This window comes from Periplaneta americana, chromosome 9, assembly GCF_040183065.1.
Source record: "Periplaneta americana isolate PAMFEO1 chromosome 9, P.americana_PAMFEO1_priV1, whole genome shotgun sequence".
Lineage (NCBI taxonomy): Eukaryota > Metazoa > Arthropoda > Insecta > Blattodea > Blattidae > Periplaneta > Periplaneta americana.
The window spans coordinates 47386548-47412236 of NC_091125.1; the positions used below are offsets into that span (position 1 = coordinate 47386548).

The 25689-nt window shown below is 32.7% G+C and overlaps 2 protein-coding genes across 7 annotated transcripts in view; one reads left to right on the plus strand and one right to left on the minus strand.

Annotated features, from left to right (window-relative positions):
- Positions 1 to 15752, plus strand: part of LOC138705891 (uncharacterized) — a 238305-nt gene extending 222553 nt beyond the window's left edge. For 2 of the 3 annotated variants that reach the window (XR_011333847.1, XR_011333848.1), the window contains exons 4-6: positions 7287 to 7494; positions 10724 to 10863; positions 13820 to 15752. Coding sequence is in view for 1 of the 3 variants with exons in the window: in XM_069834629.1 (XP_069690730.1) it covers positions 7287 to 7494; positions 13820 to 13881 (270 nt within the window). In the remaining 2 variants the exon portion in view is untranslated. The remainder of the gene's footprint in view (positions 1 to 7286; positions 7495 to 10723; positions 10864 to 13819) is intronic. The other variant, XM_069834629.1, reaches the window with a different exon arrangement.
- The window catches only part of DNAlig3 (DNA ligase 3), a 590685-nt gene that overhangs the window by 560651 nt on the left and 4345 nt on the right, over positions 1 to 25689 (minus strand). The window lies entirely within an intron of this gene.

A 25689-nucleotide genomic window follows, 5' to 3' on the forward strand; every position in this document is an offset into this window, starting at 1 on the left:
ACTTATTTTTGTTCGTACTTCATTAGTTACTGAGATCCTACTCTCACTATCATCACCAGCAGCACAACATATTCAGCCCCAAACTGTCGAGGAAGTTCGAATGCTTAAGCATATACAGGGTGAATCACGACGATTTACAGTCCTTTACGGAGCTTATTTCCTAAGACATTCTGAGCAAAAAATGTCATATAAACATGGGTCCTATTCTCAATATTTACAGAGTTTCGTTTCGTTATTGGAACGCATTGCTGTGAACGCGTGATCTTGGTCAGCGTGCAGTCAGCAGCAGAGTCCGTGGATATCCAGAGTACCGCAATTGTTTGAGCCGGCAAATGCCGACAAATCCGCCATTGTTAGTCCAGTGCGAGCTATGCAGTATACAGTTGTATAGGGAAAGAATGTAATTTAAATGCGAAAAAATGCAGTGCTGCTGTGTTCAGAACTGTTCACAGAGAACTGAAAAATGCGCACATTTGTTTTCTCTGTGACAAGGTGAAAGATATAAGGAAAAAGGAAAGAAGTGACTATAAATATAAAAAGGAACGATCCGCTACCTAAGCGAGCATACGTTGTGAGATTAATGAATGGCTGTATTTTGATATTTATTTTTTCAAAATTTGGGCCCCAAAATATTTTTATAAAATTAATTTAGAATTTAAGTTGTTTCAGCAATGATATGTCTACGTAAAACAAATGAAAATCACGTACCAATTAGGATCAGTGTCAAATTTTTACCGTCTTCTCCTTTTCAAACCAAGCATTTCTGAATTTAATCCTATTCGTTATTTGCAAGAATGACATAATATATTTGTGAAGTTCTGAATTCATTCTTGAGACAAGATTGTATTGTCTGGCTCGATTGGAAAATACAAAGACCGTAGAAACTAGAAACCGTATTAAGGTTAGACTGATGTGTAATTTCAATTTTCTAAACTATTCTAGGTAGATCTATGAAATTTTGTACTTATAATTTGTAATTTTAAATTGCGTAAATTTAGGTTTTCAAAAATTGCTACTATTTTGGCCAGAATTTTTGTCTACATACGTGTCAGACCTTCAGAAATGAAACTTACCATACAATTTCCCTCTTTATTGTACTAAAAAAAATAATTTAAAATATTTAATGCACTAAAAGCGTAAAAACAGAAAAAATTCAACTCGAGCGTAAAAAAATTAATATTAAAAAATACCTCTTCTGGCTGATATGCACATATATATGTGTATGTATATATATATATATATATATATATATATATATATATAAAATCAGGCAGTACATCTCACTTGACGATATGTGTCAGAGGAAGGACAATTGTTTGTAAGCATCTGAAGTCTGATTAGTGGAATATGTAGCTAATCGGCGAAGTAGGCATTGGAGGAGGAAAGAAACTTGCCACCCTACCCCATTATATATATATTATATATAACGCCGCACTTCGATTATTGTGACGTTTTGTTAAGTGACCTAAGTTCTGAATTGTCAGTCAAGTTACAGCGAGCTCAGAATATGTGCGTCAGATACGTGTGCAACATCCGACGGTATGATCACATATCACCGTCCTTCGCAAGTCTCTCGTGGCTCCGACTTAAAGAACGTAGAACTTTACACTCTTTGTCTTTACTCTTTCGAATTCTGCACACTTCAACACCAAATTACCTTTCGTCTCGTTTCTCTTATCTATACTCTAACCACGACGTAAATACCAGATCACTTATCTGTGGCACGCTAAGTATACCTCTTCATAGAACATCTTGTTATTCATCTTTTACAATATCCACCTCGCGTCAATGGAATTCCTTGTCACAAAGTATTAGGGGCTGCAAGACAATAAACACCTTTAAGAACAGCTTAAAAGATAACCTTATTAGCATTTCACTCCAATCTTACTGATTTAAACTATCACTGACTACATTGTTACTTTTTTCTTTAGACATCATCCTGATTGTGCTGTATTTTAATTGTCTCGTAATAATCTCTTTCTATTATCTAATATTATTTGAAATATATTAACATTCTATGTATTTTAGTTTAATTCTGCTACACAGTTTATTTCAGTGTTTAATTAATAGTTCATAGTATTTTGTTGTTTAATTTATAAATAACTTTTGTATACATGTAACTCTCATCTAAATCAAATTGTTGGATTCTTTGTAAGTTCATGCATATGTATATACACTTTTTGCTGGTTGAGTGGAAGAGAAGGCCTTACGGCCTTAACTCTGCCAGCTAAAATAAATCATTATTATTTATTATTATTATTTATTATCTCCTGGCCTAGTTGTCTCATGAATGATGCCTTGTTGGTGGTACTTATGAGGTTCAAACCTGTCTTCGGACAGTTGACTAAACAACAACAACAACAAAAATGAGTGTTAGGTATAATACTGATAGTAAGTTTTGTTAAGAACATATTAAAAAACCTCTACAAAAAAATCATGCATTTAGTACAGAATCTGTAGAACGAGTAGCACTTTTAGCAATGCAGAATTTAAGAAAATTAAAGTGGAGAAAATTGACTTCAAAAGTTTGGGATAATAATAATGAACCAGGCCTCTGTCTTTTTTATTTTATAGGCATTTTGAAACATATAGCACTAGCATATTATATACAGAACTTATCCTTATGTACACTACCACGCTGTGCACATCTAACCTACATTAGTAAATAAAGATGACTAAAAAAATTATGTAATCTTATAAAAGCAGTATAATAGATAAATATTATTTACAAGTCACTATGGACTGTAGACACTATTATAACACTAACAATAAAACTGTTAGAAACTTGCAAATATTTCTTGTATCACAAACAAAACCTAAGCATGGAAAACACGTTGTTATGGCTACTAGGAACAAGTGGAATTTTCCTTTAGATAAGAGTTGTGCTCTCCTTTGTAACTGAATATCTTTTAAAGGAAAGCAGCCTTTGAAGTAGGTCTAACACCCGTTGGATTCTATGAAGAAATATTTCGAGAAGTCGAGAAGATACACTGGCTCAATCGGAAATCTAATATAATAAATAATGTATGAAATAGAGCGTAATTTCCAAAATGGTCGCAGAATTCAGAGTGGAGGTCGTGGACGGAGAATTTAAATTAACAGTCAGAGCCCGCAGCCTTTTAAAAATGGGACCCTAAACAGCTGATAGACCGGTCGTATGGTCATGAAAATTGGTACAGGGCATCTTTAGATCATAAATGAATTTTTAGAGATAAAAACAAAGAAACGATTTTTTTTTTACCAAATATGACAAAATCTCACATCGGTGTATTCTTGGGGACATTATACTGAAATTACTAACTTCCATATTTTTAAAGCTAAACTCACAAAATGTTTATCACTAGTATATCTGGTTGATAATAACATATGTACAAAATTTCGTCTCTCTCTATGATAAGTGATTTGCATTTTATTAATAACTTAATTATATAGTGTATTGCTTAATGCATAAAGTCCCTTGCGTCACAATTTACATTATTTTTCATTGATATTCACTTATAAGATTCTTTATATACATTGGAACAAACATTACTATTGGAATTTTCTGTACAGCGAATGGGTAAATTACTAGGAATTTTTATGACTATTAATTTTTTTATTTTTTTTATAATAAAAAATTCTAGTAATGTTTGTATTTCTTTTTTGTATTTATATGTGCTATCTGGTAGGATGGAAGAGAAGGCCTTATGGCCTTAATCCTGTCAGATTAAATAAATAAATTATTAAAATTAAAATAATTATTATTATTATTCTTAATTCACTTATTAATTTTACAGCAAAACCTTATAGTAAGCTTTGATTCCATATATGTAAGGAGCCATATAAGTGAAAATCACTTAAGAATAATGTCAACTGTAGCACAAGCGACTTTTTATATAAAGCGGTTCAATATTTTAATAAAATAAAATTAATAAAATGCAAACCACGTATCATAGGCGGATGTAATTTTGTACACTTGTCACTATTAAGCAGATATACTAGTGATCAAAATGTGGTGAATCTAGCTTCGTAAGTATGGTAGTTTTGTGAACTTCTAAAACTAATGAACTTCGAGAAATTTCAGTATAGTGTCCACTTATATGCGGAAGTCGGAGAGTTTGCACGAGGAATGCAGTTGGAAATTTTTAGATTTATTGTTATTTTATTTGCAACATTGTTGTTTTCATTTGTTACTTGTAATGTATTAAATTCATGTTGCTGTAATACCTATAACTGTGACGTTTATGAAGGAGCGTATTGAACACTTAAATGTATATTTATGCTGTAATAATTATTAAATAAAGTTTTTATACATTAGTATGTTGACTGACAATAATGTTCTAAAATGTAAGAAGATCCTTTAGAAGTTTTTGCCCTTTAAATTAAAAATATCTGAGTTTTACTTTAAATATTCCTATCCCTAGCGTGTTGAAAAGGAATAACAATGGCGGCCGGCTCGGTGATTACGCTACTCTGTTTATCCACGGACTCTGGTCAGCAGCCAGTGCGAGCGCTACGGAAATCAAAGATAGCCGTATGCAGTTACGTGGCGCGAAGAGTATCGTTCCCAAGTGTGCGTACTCAAGCGGACGACGACATTTTTTAAAATGTGTTGTAAACTCTCCAAAACTGTAAATTAGGATGCAAAATTGAACTGCAAATAATTAAGTCGGTGAAAGTGGTGTGTTTTGTAATAATTGTTGTGATAAGTGCGTAAGAATAATATAATTTTCTAGTTAAAAATAGAAAAAGATGTCTGTACGAAACAACTAAGGAGTTCACAGCACTTTTTTAGCTTCATAATACTTTCCAACTAAAAAAATGATACTTCTGAATGATACATTCTCTATTTGTATTTTACCTTCAAACTAAAGAAAAAACGTATTTTACTTTAAATTAGTGTAACTCTGAAAATATTGAGAATAGGAACTATGTTTATATGACTTTTTTGCTCAAAATGTCTTCAGAAATAAGCTCCGTAAAGGACGGTATATCCTCGTGAATCACTCTATATACAAATTACACTAATTTCACTTAACTAGACGAATTCACAAGTAATATCTCAATATATTCATCATCATGTGCAATACAGCCCTAGGTGGGCTTGGGCATCTTCAACTTTCTCCAAGTCCCCCGTCCCTGCGTTTGTCTCCTCCAATTCACAATCCCCATGCTCGCCGAGAGATGTCACTCAAACCTGCCATCTCAATTTTTATCTCCCAAGTTTTCTGTAGCCCCCTCTTTCAATGAATAAAAGCGTTTTGGGTATTTCTTTAACACTCATTCTAATTAAAATAGGTGTCCCAGTCATATTACCTACCACAAGTAATATGTGGTCATGCAATTTGACTCGAAGTGGTCATTGCTTTTATTATTTTTATAATAAATCTACAACATACTAAAATTAAATCCTCAAACAACCGAAAGGAAATCTATTATTCCAGCGATTCTAATACTACAACCAGGTGACCGCTAGTGGTCCTCGAGGACTGTAACGCTGAATCGGATTGCAAAATTATCGATTATAAAAATATTTCTTTGTATGGATAATAACTTGCAAAACTCTTCAAACTGATGAATAAAGCGAAGAATTCAATTTTGGGAGGAGATTTCTAGGGACTTAAAATGGCGTGTTGCAAAAACTGAATAGGCTAGATCTCGAATATCAACATAATTTTCAAGTTCTTTCTTAGAAAGCGAGAAAGATTTGTTACATCATCAGTCCTCCAGTGAGGGTGACCACAAATATCCTGAATACAGAACAGTTAGGCCTATGTTATCTTTTTAAGTCGTTAGTTATTTATATAAAAAAAATACTGTACTACATTTTCAATTTGCGATTCGCTTGATGTCTTACAAAATTACCTTTCTTGAAAATATAAATACAACTTTTAACAAGCTTAAAACACGCTGCAGTATTTAAGGAAGTAACATTTATTTGTTTTAACTTTGTTCTTCATTTAATTTTAATGTACTATCGATTTCTCCAAAAATTTCTTATGCAGACTTTTAATCATAAAGATTACCAAGTTTCCGTTTTCATTTTAATTCCTACAATAAGAAATCACAAAAAAGTTATATATGTTCCAAGATGCATTATATCGTCAGATGAAAAACTGTTTTAATGAATCAACAAAAAGATCAACTTAAACACAATAAAATAACGGAAAAGTGAAAGCCTTGCTTTGTATATGGAATCAGATTCATATTATCGCCAATTCGCTAAGAGAATGCAAATTATTAATGCCCATTAAGAGTTAATTAGTTATTTTCATTAATAATACGTAATACCTAATGTATGGCATAAATTATTAATGTGCGTACATTCAATGTGTTTTGCTATCCGCTACTGGTAACTAAAATAAAATGTACGAGTAAATTCAGTTTATATAAACATCACTCATTAAACTGGAGTTCATGTACATAAATTAACATTTATTAATGTTATCAAATTCCAGTACACTCATTTCAATACTATAAAAAAAAACTCCAAAGTTTTTGTAATACCAAAACAAATATCAAATATCAGAAAATATCTATGAAATAAATTTTACATACACACACACACACACACACACACACACACACATATATATATATATATATATATATATATATATATATATATATTATTCCTAAGAAATAAATTTTGATAATACTTTATGAAATTTGGAAATTCTAAGTAATAATAATGTTAAATGAAAATTGTAGTAAGTAGGCTATTAGGTTACAAAACGTATTTTAATATATATGCGTTTCTCTACAAACAGGACCAAGCCGAAACCAACCATCTATACTTCGTTCCGTAATGTCTGACAGGAGAAATAAACATTGTCGGCAGGGAAGGAGAGCAATATAATTGCTATTCAACCAGAGATCTCATTCCACGCTTGACTTGAAGTAGGGCGGTCTGAAGCGTTCTACCTCCGCCCAGCTTCAAGACAAGTGGACTGAGACCTCTACCATTGGTTGAACAGCAATTATACTTCTCTCCTCCCTTGTCGGCAATGTTTACTTCTTCTGTCAGACATCTCGTAGTACTGGTACTTCTTTAGTAGCCAATTGCATTAACTACCAGACGGGATAGGGATCCTGCATGGTTAGTGCTGCAAGTTCGCTACCCAATTTTCCAATCACGTGACTGGGTGGACCCCATTCTAGATTCTATATCCTTGAAAATTTTACAAAACGCTTATTTAGATGTTAACATAATGCAGAGCAAACTGAGGGGAAACAGGGCGAATATAAAAACTGACCAACTGAATCTGAATTACAGAAATTAATTTTCTTCCTTTGCTTTTCGATAGGACGGTAAACATCGAGAAGAAATGGCAGCGCTCTTTGAATTACTACAACGATGGCAACAAGGCAATGAAGACGACTCTACTGGACAAGACAGCGCAGTTCCCCCTGCACTCGACGGATATCCAAATCTGCCCTTCCAGCTTGCGATTCCACCCAGATTCTTCAGAACCCAAGACGGGATTGGTAAAGACGAAGCAAAGAGAGGCAGTTGTAAGTATTTCCGTTCGGTTGAAAAAACAAATAGCACTGAACCTAATAATCAAATACCATGTTCGAAAATCAGATAAATATTTGATAAGAGAAATAGATCTAATCTATCTGTGACTTTGAGTTAAGTATGGACTATCTCATGTAGAAATAATAACTGTATATAAATTAAATTACTGGAACTACGCCCAATTCATGTAATTAATGGAAAATATACAACATCAAAAACAAAGACAAAATGGAATACATTTTTCAATTTTCTGTGCTTCACAACAAAAAAAATGTTTCTGAAGAGTGGGAAAAAGCAAGATGTGAAGTTTAATTCAAATTCAGTAGAAGTTGAATATTTTGTGACTTTCATATGGTCCTTTTTCTCCTATTTTAAAGGTAAATTGCCTGAAGATGTTTCAATCTCCGGGATGAAATAAAGACAATTTTAATAAAAGTATACTTTATTTTCCGCTCAGAAAAAATATATACTTGTAATTTTAAAACCCAGAAACGCTTGCTTCAGGTTTGGAAATTTATGCGAAGTCAAAATCATATCACTAATATTTATTTTAGCAGGAATACACATTTATGTGCAAACCGCTCACATACAATATTATTAAACTGTATTCACTGTATAATGGTTTCTGTAAAACGTGAGTGTAATAAAATATTGAATTTAAAAAATAAATTTTTAATTTGTGACAACTGACGACATGGATAGGATAATATGAAATCAACTTCATTATATATGTAATAGAATGACTAAGTCTATGTAAGTAGATAACTACGAAGTTATATACAGGGACAGTAACTATAAAAATGGTCAAAATAGAACCTTCAGCACATAATTTAAAAGGATACTGAATTTATTGTGCTTGTATTATCATTAGAATTACAATGCTAGCAAAGCTTACTCCTTTGAACATAGGCCTTAGAAATTTCACGCTCCTACAAAAGTATGAACATATACGTACTATTTCGCTCTTATATAACGTATTTTAAGAACTGCTAGACGAGGTATGTGAGCTCAAATCGACCGAGGAACATGGCTTTTAAGGATGTTAAACATTCTCAGTGTGACTTTCTTAGGAATAGAAGTAAAGCTGGGAGGTCCGTGCCGTAGAAGTGAAGAACCTCGCTTCTTACTAAAATGAGCTCCAGACTAAATCATTCTGCTTTCTCTCCCAAATTTCCTGCTTCTCACTTTGTATACACAAACTTCACACTAGTTCACTAATACTACATGTACACGCTAATTTACTCTTGCATAGTGAATTTTGTGCATTCGGTGTATTAATACGGATAAAATAGTGACTTAACCGAGCAAAATGACTCATATGGTAACGTTTGAGACTCGCATTCTGGACATCCCGGGTTCAAACTCCGTGACCGGCCTATTTGAATGGGTTTTTTTATGGTTTTCCTCAGTCACAAAAGTCAAATGTCGGATTTTAAATTTACATGGCATGGTTCATCATTGTCTTAATCACCAATATCATAAACATTACCACAAAACCTAAATCAGTAACATGAACATAAGTATAACACAATAGAAATAAGCTCAACAATAGTCACGGGCCTGCTGATATATCCAAAGATCCTACACACGCGATATGACCGTAGATGTTAAAGCGTGTGTAAATAAATGCATACCTTATACAGGCCCCTACACTTTAAATTAATCATGTGCCAAACCGTTAACCAATATACTTACCAACTCTAAATCATATAAGTATTTCATGTCCTTCTTGAATAGAATATTCGTGAAACTGTAAATGTTAAATTATTCCGGAAAAAAAAATCGTATTAGTTCTAATCAACTATAATGAAACTGTAAGTCTTCAATTTCGCATACTATAATTGTACTATTCGTTTTAATTTTTATTTTAACTAGGCAATTGATTTCTAATTTTGAGCCATTTCTTGTAATACCTGATTATTGCCAATTGTTGTTACTAAATAATGTATTTAATTCGTAAATTTTAAGCCATCTCTTAGTATAGCTATTTATTGCTTCTAAAATAACAAGTTTAATAGCTATTACATATAGGCCTATTTTTTTTTCTTCCTATAACCATTAGATATAAATACAGAGATGTGCCTTGAGGCTTTATGAAACGATTCATTCTTTCATTAAGGTGCATTCTTGTACATAATTCATGTGAATTGTAACCTTGACCACAATTTTGTATTATAATTTTATTATTGTTTATTGCTTATAAAATATGTATTTTGAGGCCAACTATAACCCTAATATACCTCAGGGTGAAATAGGGTTTATTAAATTGGATAATAAAAAAAAGTACAGGCCCCCATTTTAAATCGATTTAACGACGCTGTAAGTTTTCCAGCGTCGATGGAAATGGTGATAACGAGATGGTATTTGGCGATGTAAATTCAAGAATTCATTCATTCATTCATAGTGTTCTGCGCAAGGGCAGGTCTTTCACTGCAAACCCCGCACTCTCCAGTATTTCCTATTTTCTGCCTTCCTCTTTGTCTCCGCATATGATCCATATATCTTAATGTCGTCTATCATCTGATATCTTCTTCTGCCACGAACTCTTCTCCCGTTCACCATTCCTTCCTGTGTATCCTTCAGTAGGCAGTTTCTTCTCAACCAGTGGTCCAGCCAATTCCTTTCACCTTGGAATTGCCTGACATTCGCCTTACAGTTGGGGAAATCCTAAGAAAAAACCGACTTGATAATCAGCCCAAGCGGGATTCGAACCAACTTCCGAGCGTAGTCTGATAGGCTCTTTAGTAGCTAATAGAATTATTGTCCTATGTTTGTCAATAAATAATTCACATTCAGACAATTCAATGGAAGTTATAAAAACCACGTTTGATTAATTATTATGTCAGCTATAATAACAATGTACATACGTCGCTACGTCAACATATACTTTGCAATACAGTCAGTTTATCGATATTCGACAAATTATGATATTTATGCGGCGCCAAGGGAATACTTGTACCTGTATTACTCTTGTCATATCGGACAAAATATTTCTTAGTCACAATTTGTACTTTTCTTGCAGTATACTAACAGTCTAGCTCATTGACACCCTTCTTTTCTAACTCTCGAATTCAATGTTCTTCCCTTGTCAACAGCTTTTCATCACCTTAATACTTCTTCAATTAACAGGTTGCTATAAACGCGCATGCTGTACATATAACAACAGTGTCCCAACAATCTCTCACGTAGTGGATTTTCAAATATACTTCTCTTTGATTTTAGATATGTCATTATGTCACTTCAAGATCTGCAATATGGGACGAAAACGAAACCTTCGTTGGAATCCTTGGATCCGTCGCTGAGCCTTGATTTGAATTCAACAATTCAGATTCACCCTTTTTCTTTTCCCCCATTTCTTCAAGGCAAGGCAATCAAAATTTGGCACACACAGAATGTTTATTGTTTACAAGATTTTAGATGCATGTTTCTCAAAATTTATATGAAATGAATGTTTTATAGTTTACTTTATCTCGTAATATGTGCCACATTGCTCCACTATTCAATTGGCAAGTTCTCGAATTATTATTCTTTTTAAATAATAAATCAATTATATGATATTTCTAAGTTTATACATACCGGATATCTTTAAAATAAACTTTAATTTTACTACAGGCATGCTAAAGAAAAACTGTTACTGAATATGATGAAAAAATGTAACTATTATTAAAGTTAGGTACCAGTATCTAAAAATTTCGATACAGTAATAAAAGTGTCAACATTTAAAAACGCATGTTTATAGGCATATGACACTGATTTAACTGAATGGATTAATATTAAAATTTAAATAACCTTTATTCATTGAAACAGTACAAAATGCATGAGTATGTGTGTATGTGTTTACTAACATTCCTTATCTTGTCGACTCCTGATATGAGGGCATTAAGGTAATGATCTTTAAAGAATTAATGTGAGTGAAGAAAGTGTCTCCATTTAATATGTAACTGCAGTGTAAATGCATGTTCTGATTAGCATGACAGAAAAATTACCACTATTTTAAAACGTAACACATGCACATTTCCTTTCCATTTTCATATCAATTACTAATAAAAACCTGCATTACATTCCAGAAGTATGCCTTTGTATACAGCAGCATTATATTCCATAAACATGCCTTTGTATAGAGCAAAAGAAACATGTACCTGTATTCAGTAGTAGTAATTAATTTTTAAAATTTAGTTCCCTTTTCGTCCTAGTTATCTTTGTTGAATTTTATGGTTAGAGTCATTTCAATATTTCTTTTAATACCCGAAGTATATTCTTCGTTCGCGAATAAGTCATCACTTATTGTGCAACATATCTCAAATTACTTAAGTGTTTCACAAAGCCATATTAACAACTTAAAAGATAGACATTATATACTTATTTAAAATGTTTCTATAACAAAGAGGACACTATTAATACATTTTATGTATTAGTTATAGTGTTTTTCATTTGAATGCATTGTTCTGAAAGTCTGTTTTAAAATATATTTGTTATTTTATGAAATATCAACATATTTTGACATGAATTTCGTATATTTTATTATAGTTGTTTAGAATAAAAGCATGTCCTATAGAACTGCATGTTTTTCATAAAGGAATGCTAAAAATTTATGTGAAATACGAAATGCAAGATTTGTGAAAAATTTATGTTTTTACTTGTGTTTGACTAAGGCCAAATTTATTTTCAATCGTATTTAGACACTGGTTTGCGAAGTGTGCAATTTTAAATAATTTTGTACCAGTACATATTATGTTATTTTTCTTACATTTTATTACACTTGTTAAAATATTGAAAATTTAAATTATGATGTGTTTGACAATTGTGAATGTTTATATATTGGGTGAGGCACTTAAAACTATCATCTTATATTTCCTGTAGACCTACTATTACTGATATCAACGAGTTATTTTTGTCATGTTTAAGGGCACATAAGAGCTCACAAATCTAGCTTATAGAGAATGAATATTAATAAGAAAAAAAAAAGAGTACTTTAAGCACAAAGTTTTATTTTTAATGGAACAATACCCACAAGTGCAGTAGAAATTAAAGTAAATAAAATAATAATAATAATAATAATAATAATAATAATAATAATAATAATAATAATAATAATGGCGTTTACCGCACGTTTCTAAAGAAAATAGTTAACGAAATACCGCCACAAAACTTTATTTTTCAGATGAAATGCCTATATGATAGACGAAAAACAATATCAGAAAGTAGTGATGTTATTTTGTTTACTGCAATAACAATAACGATAGAATGTGATGGTGATATTCTTATTTTGTTATTTTGTTTAAGTTACTGCTCATTTTATTTTTATGTTGTATACAAGTCAAGACTATTCTGAATAATTCGTTTGAAAGAAACAATACTGAAAAACGGCTGAAGATCCTTATTTAAGTCCCAATTACTAACCATTTACTTTTAATACATTATGTAAATACGTATTAATTATTTACACCTGAACTAAACAAAATAACATCACCACCATCACTTGATATTGTTATTGCAATAAAAAAAATAACATCACATTTGGTTTAATTCTTGCTGCCCTTATGGCTATTGTTCTAGTAATAAAAATTTGTGCTGAAAATACTCTTTTTTATTATTAATATTCATTTTATATAGACTAGATCTGTGAGATCTTATGTGGCCTTAAATATAGCGAAAACAGCTAGTCGATATCAGTTATAGTACAGGAGATATTTAAGATGGCAGTTTTAAGTACCTCACACAATACTCGTTTATAAATACTGTCTTATTTTGTGTAATGAATTAGAGTTGAGTGATATGCAAACAAATTTAAGTGTAAATTTTTTTTAAAGTTTTCAAACCAGTATTTGAATTTTAACATTCCGATCAGTGAACTTAATTTTTTCAGTATCAGATATATAATGTATATATTTGATAAATGTCATACCAAATACAAATTCAGGATGTAACCAACAAAAGTATAATTCACGTTTCAGAAGAAACTAAATGATTTCAGGAGCATATTTCACTAGGCTTATATTTACTAGCAGGACTATTTGACTAATCAAGATACAGTTTATTCAGCTATTGGGTGCAATAATTTATTGTTATAAATTAATGCTTCAAAATTACTTTTCTCACCTAAGTCAAGTATTTCAATAATTTGATGTTACATCCTTTTCCCGGGGATGTCTTCAATTATGTAATTGTGATTTATGGAAATATCACTAAACATTTATTAATGCATTTTAATAATATAAAGTCTCTTGATTAACAAGTTAAGCATGAACTACTTGCATTTACAGGCTTAAGAATTCATAATTATTGGAAGTTTAATATATGAAATCTTTTTCTTTCCAGATCAACCACCACTTTGCTACTTCAAGATCTGTAATATGGGTCGCAAACGAAATAATCCTTGAAGTTGTATAAGCCAATCTAACATCATCTTAGAAGTTAGAAACAATAAATTTATCTACATTCCTCATTTTTTCAATCACACGGAAAAACAAAATGAATTTCAATATAAAATAGAACTTGGCCTATTTAGTACATAACGTTAAATATTTAGACTATTTATACACAAGAAAAGCCTACAAAGATATGTAATAAGTTCTTATCAGACACATTTGAAACCATTGAACAGGATCCAGTTTACAAAATAATTCACAAGCAAATGGTTCAGAGTGCAAAAAATAAGATATTGAAGTGTCCTAGTCACATAATTTCTTTGTATTATTAATTATGTTCAAAAGACTATTACAGAAGCTGCGTTGCATTTAATTATGCCTGAATTGTTAATATAGTCTGGAACTGTATTGATTTCGTAACAAAATATTTTCTCTCTACATTCAGTGTTACAAGAAAGTAAATAAACAAACTGTAAGCTAGTGAAAATAACACACACTGTGAAAATATAAAGGATCCGAACAATTGGAATTTCTATGATTTCCCCATAATATTATCTATAACATGTATCATTCATAACATGACCATGTGAAACATATACATGACCAATTGTGCTGAATATTTCTGAACAAAATATTCTTCTTCGTCATCATCACCTTCTTCTTCAAGGACTGGGGTTGTTGATCAGTTCTCTATATATTTGATATTATAAGAAAATAAAAAACGAATGGAAACTTAATGATAATAAGATACACTGTGAAAATATAATGAATCTGAATAGGTAATCGAAATTTTTATATTTTCCCCATAATATCATTCATAACTTGATCACGGCTATGTAAAGCATACACAGAAACAAATTTTACAAGCTGTTCAATAATAACTGAAACCCATTTATTATTATTAATTCAAAATATCAATGAAAATATTGTTTAAATGCAATACGTGCTAGAGACACAACTATAGAAATAAAGTAACACTCAGAACCATTTAAAACTCATAGTGGCCCACGAAATTCCAAAATGCTAACTTACGAGGAAAAATGTCAGTTTTTGTTCAAAACAATAAGAGTTAACATTTATGAGGAAGTGTATAAATAATTTCATTTCTATCCAAAAAAAAAGAAAATTTGTAACGAAAAACTATGGCCACAGAATGAAGCAAAAATCTGTTTTATTTTTATAATTAATCTTAGTAAGTCCATCTCCTAGATAAAGTGATAAAATGTTAAAAATGAGATTTATACTTGACACGTCTATCTTAATTTGTTCCTTGCTATCATTTATGTCACAATAATTAATTTCTAGCAGAGACTTTCCTAAGTTGTCATTATGACTAACATTTTTTAAAATAACAGCCTGAGCAGTGACTAAATTGGTAAAGAAAAATTCCTGTAACAAAACATTTAAAATTATTTCTGAAAGGCCACACTGAGCCCGGCCACAAATTTGGACTTCCCGAAACTTTGAAGCAAGGATGGTGTTTATATCAAGACAATAACAGTTAATTTCTTTTCTGTCACCTGATCTATTCAATCATGTCAAGTGATTCATTTATGTATTTGACACAACTAGAAGTACTGAAACATAGTATTTTAAAATTAAAAATATGTATGATATCAAGATGCAATGAATATAAGAAAATATATACAGTGAAGAGAAAAAAGTACATGAGGTGTAATTATTATATCACTTATAAACAGTTAAATTATTTAAATGCTATTGTGTACCTGTACCCAGTTTTGTGTGTTATAGTCAGTAATAATTTTATTATAATTGAATTATTATTATTACTATTATTATTATTATTTTTATTTTATTACTATTAATATTATTATAACCTATAAAAAGAAAGTAATAAATGTGTAGTATTTACCTTGCATTAACTTTTGTCTGAAGCTATTTATTAGATATTCTTACGGATTTTTAATCAATATTTTTGAAAATGAGAAATAAATAATCCTCTGAACTTTTGTCCCTAAATTCTCTTCATTGTCATCTAACCAACATTCTAGTATATAAATATAACATGCAAGAGACGAAAGATTTCGTTTCTTCATGTAAGCTGAAGCTTTTTTTTTTCAGTCAAGACAATGTATTATAGCACTGAGTTGGAACAGACTGAGCATGGAGAATGAACGTACAAATGCAAGTTCAGTACAGAGATAGGACTGATAGCAAACTACGAAAATGAAAACTCTAATAAAAGTAAAGATGTAAACAAAAATCCATCTATAAAGGCAGCCATTATTCATTCAGATCATGTTCTACAACACATAGGTATAATTGATGCAGTGCTGTAGTTGGGCAGGAACAAACCAGAACACAGTTAACATTTTAGTCTGACTTTACCATTCTGGTTAAAAATTAACATAACCTCACCATTCTGGTATAAATATTAACATGACCTCGCCATTCTAGTATAAATAATCTTTTGATTCTAGCTAAATACTTATGAGTAAAACGATTTTTTTATTAGGTTCAGTTTACGAGTAAATCTCAATTTACAGTAGGTTTCTGTTGAACAGAAACACATTGTGTTAGAAAAATATGGAGTGTGATGTGAGCAGTTCATCACTTTTATCTTTATGCAGTCCAGAGCTATGCAGGCAGACACTCTGTTGTATGAAGGTAAAGTTGGTCTCAAGTATTGTCACCAAGGTAGTCAATTTCCAGTGTCACCAATTGAAATGTTTTTCTCACTTAGTGATGAAGAAATGAATTTATTTGTAAATGACCTGAATTTGGTTAACACAAAAACAGACCTCTTGAGACTGATATCACTGATGTTGATAAAAGTGTGAGTAGACTCTGTGGTATTTTTCGTTTGCTAGAAAAGTAGGCTGACCAGACGTCTCCAATTTCCGGGGACAGTCCCTGGCTCTGAGTTGCTGTCCTCAGGGAGCAAATGTCCCCATTTTTGTCCCCAGAAATTAATTTCGTCCCAGAAGTTTTGATTTTGTTTCAATAACATTTTACATGTAAATATTTAAGTATCGTGATGAAACTGCTGTGATTCATGCACATTTCTGAACGGTTCTCAGTATGAGAAAGAAGATCCAGTGAGCATAGTATGAGATATTCTGCACACTTTGAGAAGAACATAGCATCTTTGTCTTTATTCACGTTGCGCTTAAGTGTTGGAACTGCCGCAGTGTCCATTTTTAAGTAGTTAAAAAAATTAGGAGTTTGTGACAAACCAACAGGTGAAAAATGGTCTGACGTTTTTCAACATTTAAAAAAAAAATCCATTCCATTTGAAAATCTTCTCAAAATAGTGTCATTAATCATGTGTCTTTCAGTCAGTAATTCATCATTTGAAAGCCTTTTTTTCTACAAAATGAACTCAATCTGGACTGATGAAAAGTCAAGAATAAAAATTGAAACAGTTAAAGCTTTGTTACAAGTGAAAAAAAACTTTCATTTCTCATGTGAAGAACTCAGTGTAAAGCTGTAAGAGAATGAATAGATCCTTAAAAAGATATATTCTTCAGACAAGTACTTGTAAAATGTGTGTTAAAGTTCAGTGTGTACAATATTATGTGAAAGACTTCCATGCATGCATCAATACTGAAACTGAATTCTTAATGGCTATACGTGTGTTTATGCATTTAATTAAAAAAGTTAAGATACTCTACAACTTTAGTGCGTGAAGTTCTATTATTGTATCTACTGTTACATGTATTTTGTACAACATTTCAACGGAGAGTGACTAGATAAGCGTTTGTGGTTTTTCTTGAAATTGCTGATGTCCCCTGCTGGACCACAAAAAATCTGGTCAGCCTAAAAAGCAACTCCTTATTGACTGTTTTCCGTGAGTTTATTGAGTGAAAATGAAACACATGAACTGTAAATTTCAAAAGAAAAAATCGACACTCTCCCAATTTCAACATCAGAGTGCAAAAGATCACTCAGCACAATGAATGAAATAATATTGAAGAAGAGAAATGTTCTAGTCTCCCGGGCAAGTGGATTGATATTCATAAGCAGTGTTGGCCCTCTACTTCAAGTATTCAATCCACACTCTTATGTACAATCGTGATTGAGAGATGGCAGATGAAACAACATGTAGGAAACAACAGCCAGTGCAAGAAGTTACACACGAGGCAATCTGGGTTTTCTGAATTAGACTATATGGTGAATTCCACTTAAAATTTTTTTCCAACTACAGCACTGACTTCAAGTTAAAGGAAATATGTTCTTCCTAAATGAATGAGACGACATCCTACCTCAATCTACTTCATATATTTACCATATACTACAATAATTTTTGAAGTAGACATGTTACTAGAGACAAAGAATATTGTAAAAGTTACTGAGAAAAGAACAGAATTTAAAAACGTAATTAGCAGTCTCATACTTTTAAAATAGGCCTAGCTTATTAAAAAAAAAAAAAAAAAAAAGACAATGAACATGCACAATCTTAACTTGCAGTTAACAATGAACACAAAGAGCCTGCTGCAACTTGAAACAAAGACTTTGATCCAAATCAAATTTCTAACTTATTCAAATGTGTTTGATTATAAGTGTTTCCATTTATAATCAAATGACTCAAGTTACTCTTAGTTGCACTGTCTTGGTAGCTCAGTTGGCAGTGATGCCAATACGAGTCCAAATCTTAGTGATGGCAGAGTTGTACTTGTGGTGGATAGTGGAGGTTTTTCTCAGAGTTCACCAGTTTTTCCCTGTTATTCCACCAACACTTTCCACAATTCCCCTTTCATTATCACCTCTGTTTCAAAAATAGGGCGTCTCCTGTACTGTGTGACACAGAATCTACCACCTGCCACAATGAATGTTCCTCGCAGTTCATGTAAAGATTGGAGATAGCATGGAGGCGAGTTCTAGACGACTTATGAATTTGTATACAGAGACACCGAACACCCCACTGGGCCTCAATCCTTGACAGAGAAATCACAACTCATATTATAGATCTATAAGGAATAGCAGACTACTACCAGAGATATGATATAAGGATATGAAGACTCGAGAGAAATTTGTAGTGAGGTAGACAGTGGGACCAGCACAGTCAGCACGCAACTCATTCCATTCTGGGTGCACAAAAAAGCTTGTTTAGGCTGCAGTACATAAGAATGATCCGTGACTCACCAAATAAGCACTTCTATAGCTACTGTCAGTTGCTATGCAGTATGTCTAAACACCATCAAAAACCATAGTAAGTATCATTATTAACACTACAACCCAAATCCATCGATTTCTAATTTCAAATAAGAACATTTCCTTCAACATAACAAAGAATGCAAAATAATTGTGGCTTTGTATTGTGTTACCACTCACTAACCAAGAGAGTCTTTTATGTCATTCAGCGAAGACACTTCTTTGTCTATATATTTCTTTCTGTTTTGTTAAAATATGCAGCTGGCTATGGACTGGAAGGTCCGGGGTTCGATCCCGAGTGGTGACGGGATTTTTCTCGTTGCCAAACTTTCAGAACAGCCCCGAGGTTCACTCAGCCTCCTATAAAATTGAGTACCGGGCCTTTCCCAGGGGTAAAAGGTGGTCAGAGCGTGGTGCCGACCACACCACCTTATTCTAGTGCCGAGGTCATGGAAAGCATGGGGCTCTACCTCCATGCCCCCCCCCCCCAAGTGCCTTCATGGCATGTGAAGGGGATATCTTTACCTTTACCTTTACCTTTTGTTAAAATACTCTAGCTGGCCTGACTTACTTCTTGATACGTGTTTCTGGCCAAGTCAACTACATAAAATCTGTGGTTACACACTGTACCATAAAATCACAGCATAATATGCAACATTAATAATCAATTAATACCGGTACCACGTTCCTACATTTACTGTCAGATATTACTTGCATTGGTTAGATGCGAGCGACATCTAAAGTCAGAACAGTACATGGGCAATTGAAAATCCTCAATTGTAATTTTGCTAACACATTCGAGTAATATGTTAGATCTTTTACTCCCCTTCCAGCAGAAGTTGTACCTACTCCAGATTTTCTTGCCCGAAAATCTATCATCCTACACCAGGTTTGAATTCGCAAGAGTTACTGTACTACAAAATCATGGAAGCAGCATTTTGTTATACTGAATATAAGCAGACTGCAAAAATCCAAATCATAGTATGTTTTACATAACTAATAGTTAAAGCTTAAAGGAAGGCCAGTAACAGTCCAAAGACTTGCACTGCTGAAGTAGAACGAGATGAATGATGAAGAGCATGAAGAGAAAACAGATAAAAAGAGGAGGATGAAGTTATGCACTCATCTTAATTAAATTACAGTATTTTCATAATTATACAAATGTTACTATTTTTCCTTCCTTTTAACATGAACTGTCAGTGATTTTCGCAGCCGTTCTCACCAGAGGACCTGGCATAAAGTCAAGAAACAGAGAAACACTTCGAAGTCAGAATATAATACAGTGCATTCGTAGCTCGGCTGGACCATTCCATGGCCTTGGACTGGATGAAGATTAGTGTGCCTGCTGCCGCGCCAGTCAGGTCCGGCCGAGCTACGAACGCACTGTATAAAATATTAAATGTTTTTAGTTTATTATCCCAAGTCATTCCTTGCAGAACACTCATTAAATGGACACAAGCATGAAACTCATTTACTTAGGATATCATGATTCTGTGTTTCACTATTTCAGATAATATTGACTGAGTTAAAATTAATTTGTATTATATAATAGGCCTATAAACTCCAAACAAAATCCCGAGCAAACAGAATGCTAATATGACAATGATACAAGCTTAAATTAAAGTCTTTGTACCGGTACTAATTTTGTAGCATCTCAATTCCTGTGTTTTTAGGGTTTCACAGTGAATGTGATCACTGATCAGAAATAGACTTCTCGGTATTCCACCATGTTCTGGAACTTAACATCTCCAAAGTTTCGAAACTACATACAGGTTCATCTTCAGCACAAAAACGGGTAAGCCCAGATAAAATAGTGAGATGTAACTAGCCCAACAGAGTAGGGGCTCATTCGGTCATACCTATCTGTCCAAAGATGGAACCTGTATGTAATTCCAAGATGTTGGAAATGTTAAGTTCCAGGAAACTGTGGAATGCCCAAAAGCCTACTTCTGATTTTAATTCTTATTCCATCAAATCTACCATGTTTTATGTGACAGTCTACTGTCTACTATGCATCAGACACCACTTGCAATTATTGGATCCTTGCCGTGTGGCAGATAGTGTCACTAATAAACAGGGATTGGCATTATTTATCTCAAAATTATACACACTAATGGTCCCTTAAAATATCTAATTAGTCAAAATTCTGTCTAAATAAAGAATGTGTTACCATAGTCTAGTATACACTGTCACGAAGCTCAATATGTAGTAAATATGCATCCATAGATAGTTGCTAACAACTAGGATCGCTAATATCACCTCATTACAGACAATGCGAAATAGTACCAGCACAGTCTACTGCTCCTAGCACCCTCACAACACAAGCTTTGTGACTATATATACTAGACTGTGGTTTACCTTCTTGGATACTGTTATTCTAGGGTGACTAGACATCCCATTTTTAACGGGATTGTCCCTTTTTCCAGCCTCTTGCCCGGTGTCCCAAGAAAAATGTGAACAGGATGCTGAATGTACTGTTGTTTTTTTTTTTTAATTTCGTCCCTTTTCTAATTTTCTTTTCAATAAATGTTTGTTCTATGTTTTCGAGAATCCAGCAATATGTTCTAAAATTACTTCCAGTATTGTAAAAACTATTGAGAGGTTGAGTGAAACATTAAATTAAATTATGGTTTATTTAACGACGCTAACAACTGCAGAGGTTATATCAGTGTTGCCGGTGTGCCAGAATTTTGTTCCACAGTAGTTCTTTTACATGCCAGTAAATCTATTGACATTAGCCTGTCGCATTTAAACACACTTAAATGCCATCAACTTGGGCCAGGATCGAACCCGCAACCTCGACCACAGAAGGCCAGCGCTATACCAACTACGCTACCCAGGCCAACGAGTGAAACATTGAAAGTGATGAAAAATGAAGACAATAGTTTTAAGAACATTATTCAGACTGTGAGTTTTGTATTAGCAATCCCTGATACCAAAGCATTTTCAGAAAGGAGGTTTTCATTGATGAACTTTCTTTGGACATATGAGAGAAATCAGCTTCCTGTTAAAACTGTAAAGATAATATTGATTTAAAATGCCATTTTAAGAATATTTTCTTCTAGAGTTTTCTGAAGGGAAGACCACAGCGTTCAGAAGAAATCCAGTCATCACAAAAGTATGGAACTTGTGTGTGGTGCAGATGATTGTCCTGAGCCTGGAATATGTTAAAAATATATGTACAGTTGACTGTTGATTACTATAATAAACTGCCAAGTGGCATGTAACGAGATCGTATAGTGAATGCCTATAAAATGTCGAATAATGCCAGCTTGCAATGGGTGTCTCATTCTTTTATTTTGGAAATCAGGTCAGATTATCTACCAGGTGTCCATGTCGTCAATATTTTCTCCATGAGAATTGGAATAATCACCTTAGTTTACCTGTCTACTTGGTTTTTAAATTGATTTTAACTTCGTGAAATGTAGAAAAAAAATAGATATCCCCTTCACATACCATTAAGATGCATGGGAAGCATGGATATAGAGCCTCATTTCTTCACATTGGCAGTAAAATGAGGTGGTGTGGTGAGCACCATCCTCTGCCTTTTATCTCCAGGAAAGACCTGGTACTCAATTTGACAGAAGGTTAAGTGGAACTCAGGACAGTTCTGTAAGTTTTGACACTGGTAACAAGAAAAATTCCGTCACCTGAATATAAGGGACCATCCATTCACCAACCAATTGCTCTACCAACTGAGTTACCCAACCACCAAACTGAGAAAGACATAACATACTATAATAGGACAGTGTGGAATGTGTGAGATCACTTACTTTCGACAATGCGTAAATAGTCTTTGGATGTTTGGAACACAGTCTATTACTACCAACATAACCAACGTAATTCAGATTATAGTTTATTCCTCACAAGTGAAATTTACATTGAGATGAGAAGTGTTTACTTAATCCTTAGTTTATACAATCTGGCTATCAAGTACTGACAATTATATACAAAGTTACAGATCAGTTCTTTGGTTATAGTGTTATAATTCTGCAGTTCACTAAAATGTAACAAAACAGTGTATTGCATCTCATAACAAGTGAACCAATTTCAAATTTTTTTTCTTCCCTTAGGTTTTCTACATCCACTAAGTAGGCCTATATATAATCGGTCATCAAACCTAACTATTAATCTTAAATTTGAATATTTACACTACCTATTTTCAGAGTCACAATGTTTTAATCTATATATGGCTCTTCAGCTCGTTTTCGAGTCATGGCCTCCCCAATTCTTCCTCTCCATTCTTCTCTATCCACAAGGTTTCAAAGCTTTCAAAAACCAGAAGTTGATGTGCATGGCCATACAAAAATCTAACTTTCTAATGTAACTTATGCATTATGATATTTCAGTAGAAAAAAGAAGAAGAGAAGACTACTTTCTACAGAATTTTAAGGATTTCACTTATATATATATATATATATATATATATATATATATGAGTAACATGATTACATTTAGGGAACATGACATCAGAATGTCACGATTCAACATTTGGAAAACGATTTAAAAAGAGGCATTGTTTGGTCAACTGTCCGAAGACAGGACTGAACCTCAGGCCAAGAGATAAAGGTGGCCAGTTCTTTTCCCCCTCCATTGCATACATCACCGATTAGCTACACTAGTCGCCTGGAATCTGAAAGTATAGCGGCCGTTAGCTTTGTCTGTAAAACAGAGAATGTGCATGCACGAGCATATATTACAGTACTGTTTCTACCCACCGTGTGACATCATTCATGATTGCAGATCCCAGGCGGGAAGTGCACATATTACACTAATCAGACTTCCGATATATTCAAACAATTGTTCTTCTTCTGACACATATCATCAAGTGAGATGTACTACTGATAATAGATATAATTTATCAATCAGAACCTAAATCAGAGGTAAAGAAGAGCATATAATTTATAATTTAAAAAAAATTCTTGCTTGTTCCATGACAGTTAAAAGATCACTACTACAACATTTTAAATTGAAATTCCAATGAATTCTCATTATTTGAAGAATTTTATTTTATGGTAACCAAAAATTTGGAAATATGTTTTACACCAATTTATATTGCAATAACACACTAAAAAAAAAAAGACAACAAAAAAGAAAACTATATTGGATCGCTGTTTTCATCATTTTGGTAATTATAGCCTAACAAGCAAACATTCTGATGGGGGCAGATAAAAAAATTTGTATAAGCACTTCTTAACATGGTGAAAGAAAAAAATAATAACTTTTTTATCTGCCCCCATCAGAATGTTTGCTTGTAAGTCTTTTTTCATATATCATACCTTGAAGACAACTTAAAGGGTACCTATTAAAAAATCCAGATTTTGTGGCTATGATATTCATTTTAAATCAGATAAGACATGAGATCTGGTGCTTTATTGTGTTGCATGCGTCAGCATAAATTAACAAATTTGTATCTGCTTCCTGCATACCTCAGTTCCTTAGAAAGTATATTCATAAAACTTTAAAAAAAAATTGAGGCAGTGCAAAATTGGATATTTAAAATAAATTCTTAAACCTGACATGAAAATCTCTGACAGCAGACGTAGAAAAAGGCTAACAAAGAAAAGAAAAAGGAAACTCAACAAACTGCATAAAACAGGTTAGAAATTTCCACACATTTGACTACAGAATAAGATAAAATTAATAGTGTAGCACACAATAAACACACTGCAAAATGAAACTTTGAAAAAAAAAAAAAAAACAGAACAAACAAATGTTACTGAAATGTTTGTCAAATGAAAATGTAAACTCTGAAAGTGAATATAGGCCTAATAAAGATTCAGAAATTATTTTACAGTGGCAGCCCAAGCTCACTAAAATACAAAGCAAGAATAAAAACATTCAAATTCTTATTCTTATTTCCATGAATTGGCCTTGTAAGCAAATTAAAAGAGAATTGAAAGTACCACCAAATACTACTTAAACAGAAAAGTGGAAATCCTAGTTAGCAAAAAAGAAATCAATGAACTCCAAATCTAAAACCTGATTAAAAATTACTTGTATTAATCCAGAATCAATTATAATTCTGTTTCACATGCACTTTCATTGTAATACATGTTCACGTTTTTTTCAAGTGTCGCATTTGACTTCAGCAATTAGTTTTCTATACAAATAGTCAATTAAAACCATTGTTCAGTCGTCCGGATTAGCCTCGTGTAATGAGCCAACAATGGAGGCGACCCTTTCCTATTTGCTCTGATGATGGAACCTGTAAGTAGTTCTAAAACGTTGGTAATGTAAAGTTCCAAGACACGGTGGAATAGGCCTGCCCAAAAGTCTAATTCTGATCCAACCAAGTTTACATACTTTACATAGGACTCAGTACCTAAGAAATAGTAGGCCTAGTTTTATGCAAAACTATGTCAATTACTACATACCTCATTTTCTATTCTCATTTCACTATACATATGAATAAAAAGGTAGAATATCCATACACACATCACAGAGACATACAAAAAACAGACAGATACAGTGTTTTTGATTTTTGGACCTTTGAACTAAGAGGTAATGTCGTCAGTACCATGCTCTAGATGTCTTATATCAAGATTTTTATAGAAAGTTGAGGAAATCTGTTCTCCAGATAGCCTATGAAAAGATAAAAAAGCACAAAGATTCTCTTTGAATATATGATTCGAATATTAAATCAAAATAGTGTGCATGAGCAAAATCATTTAATAAACAGGGCACACAAACACATGCACATGT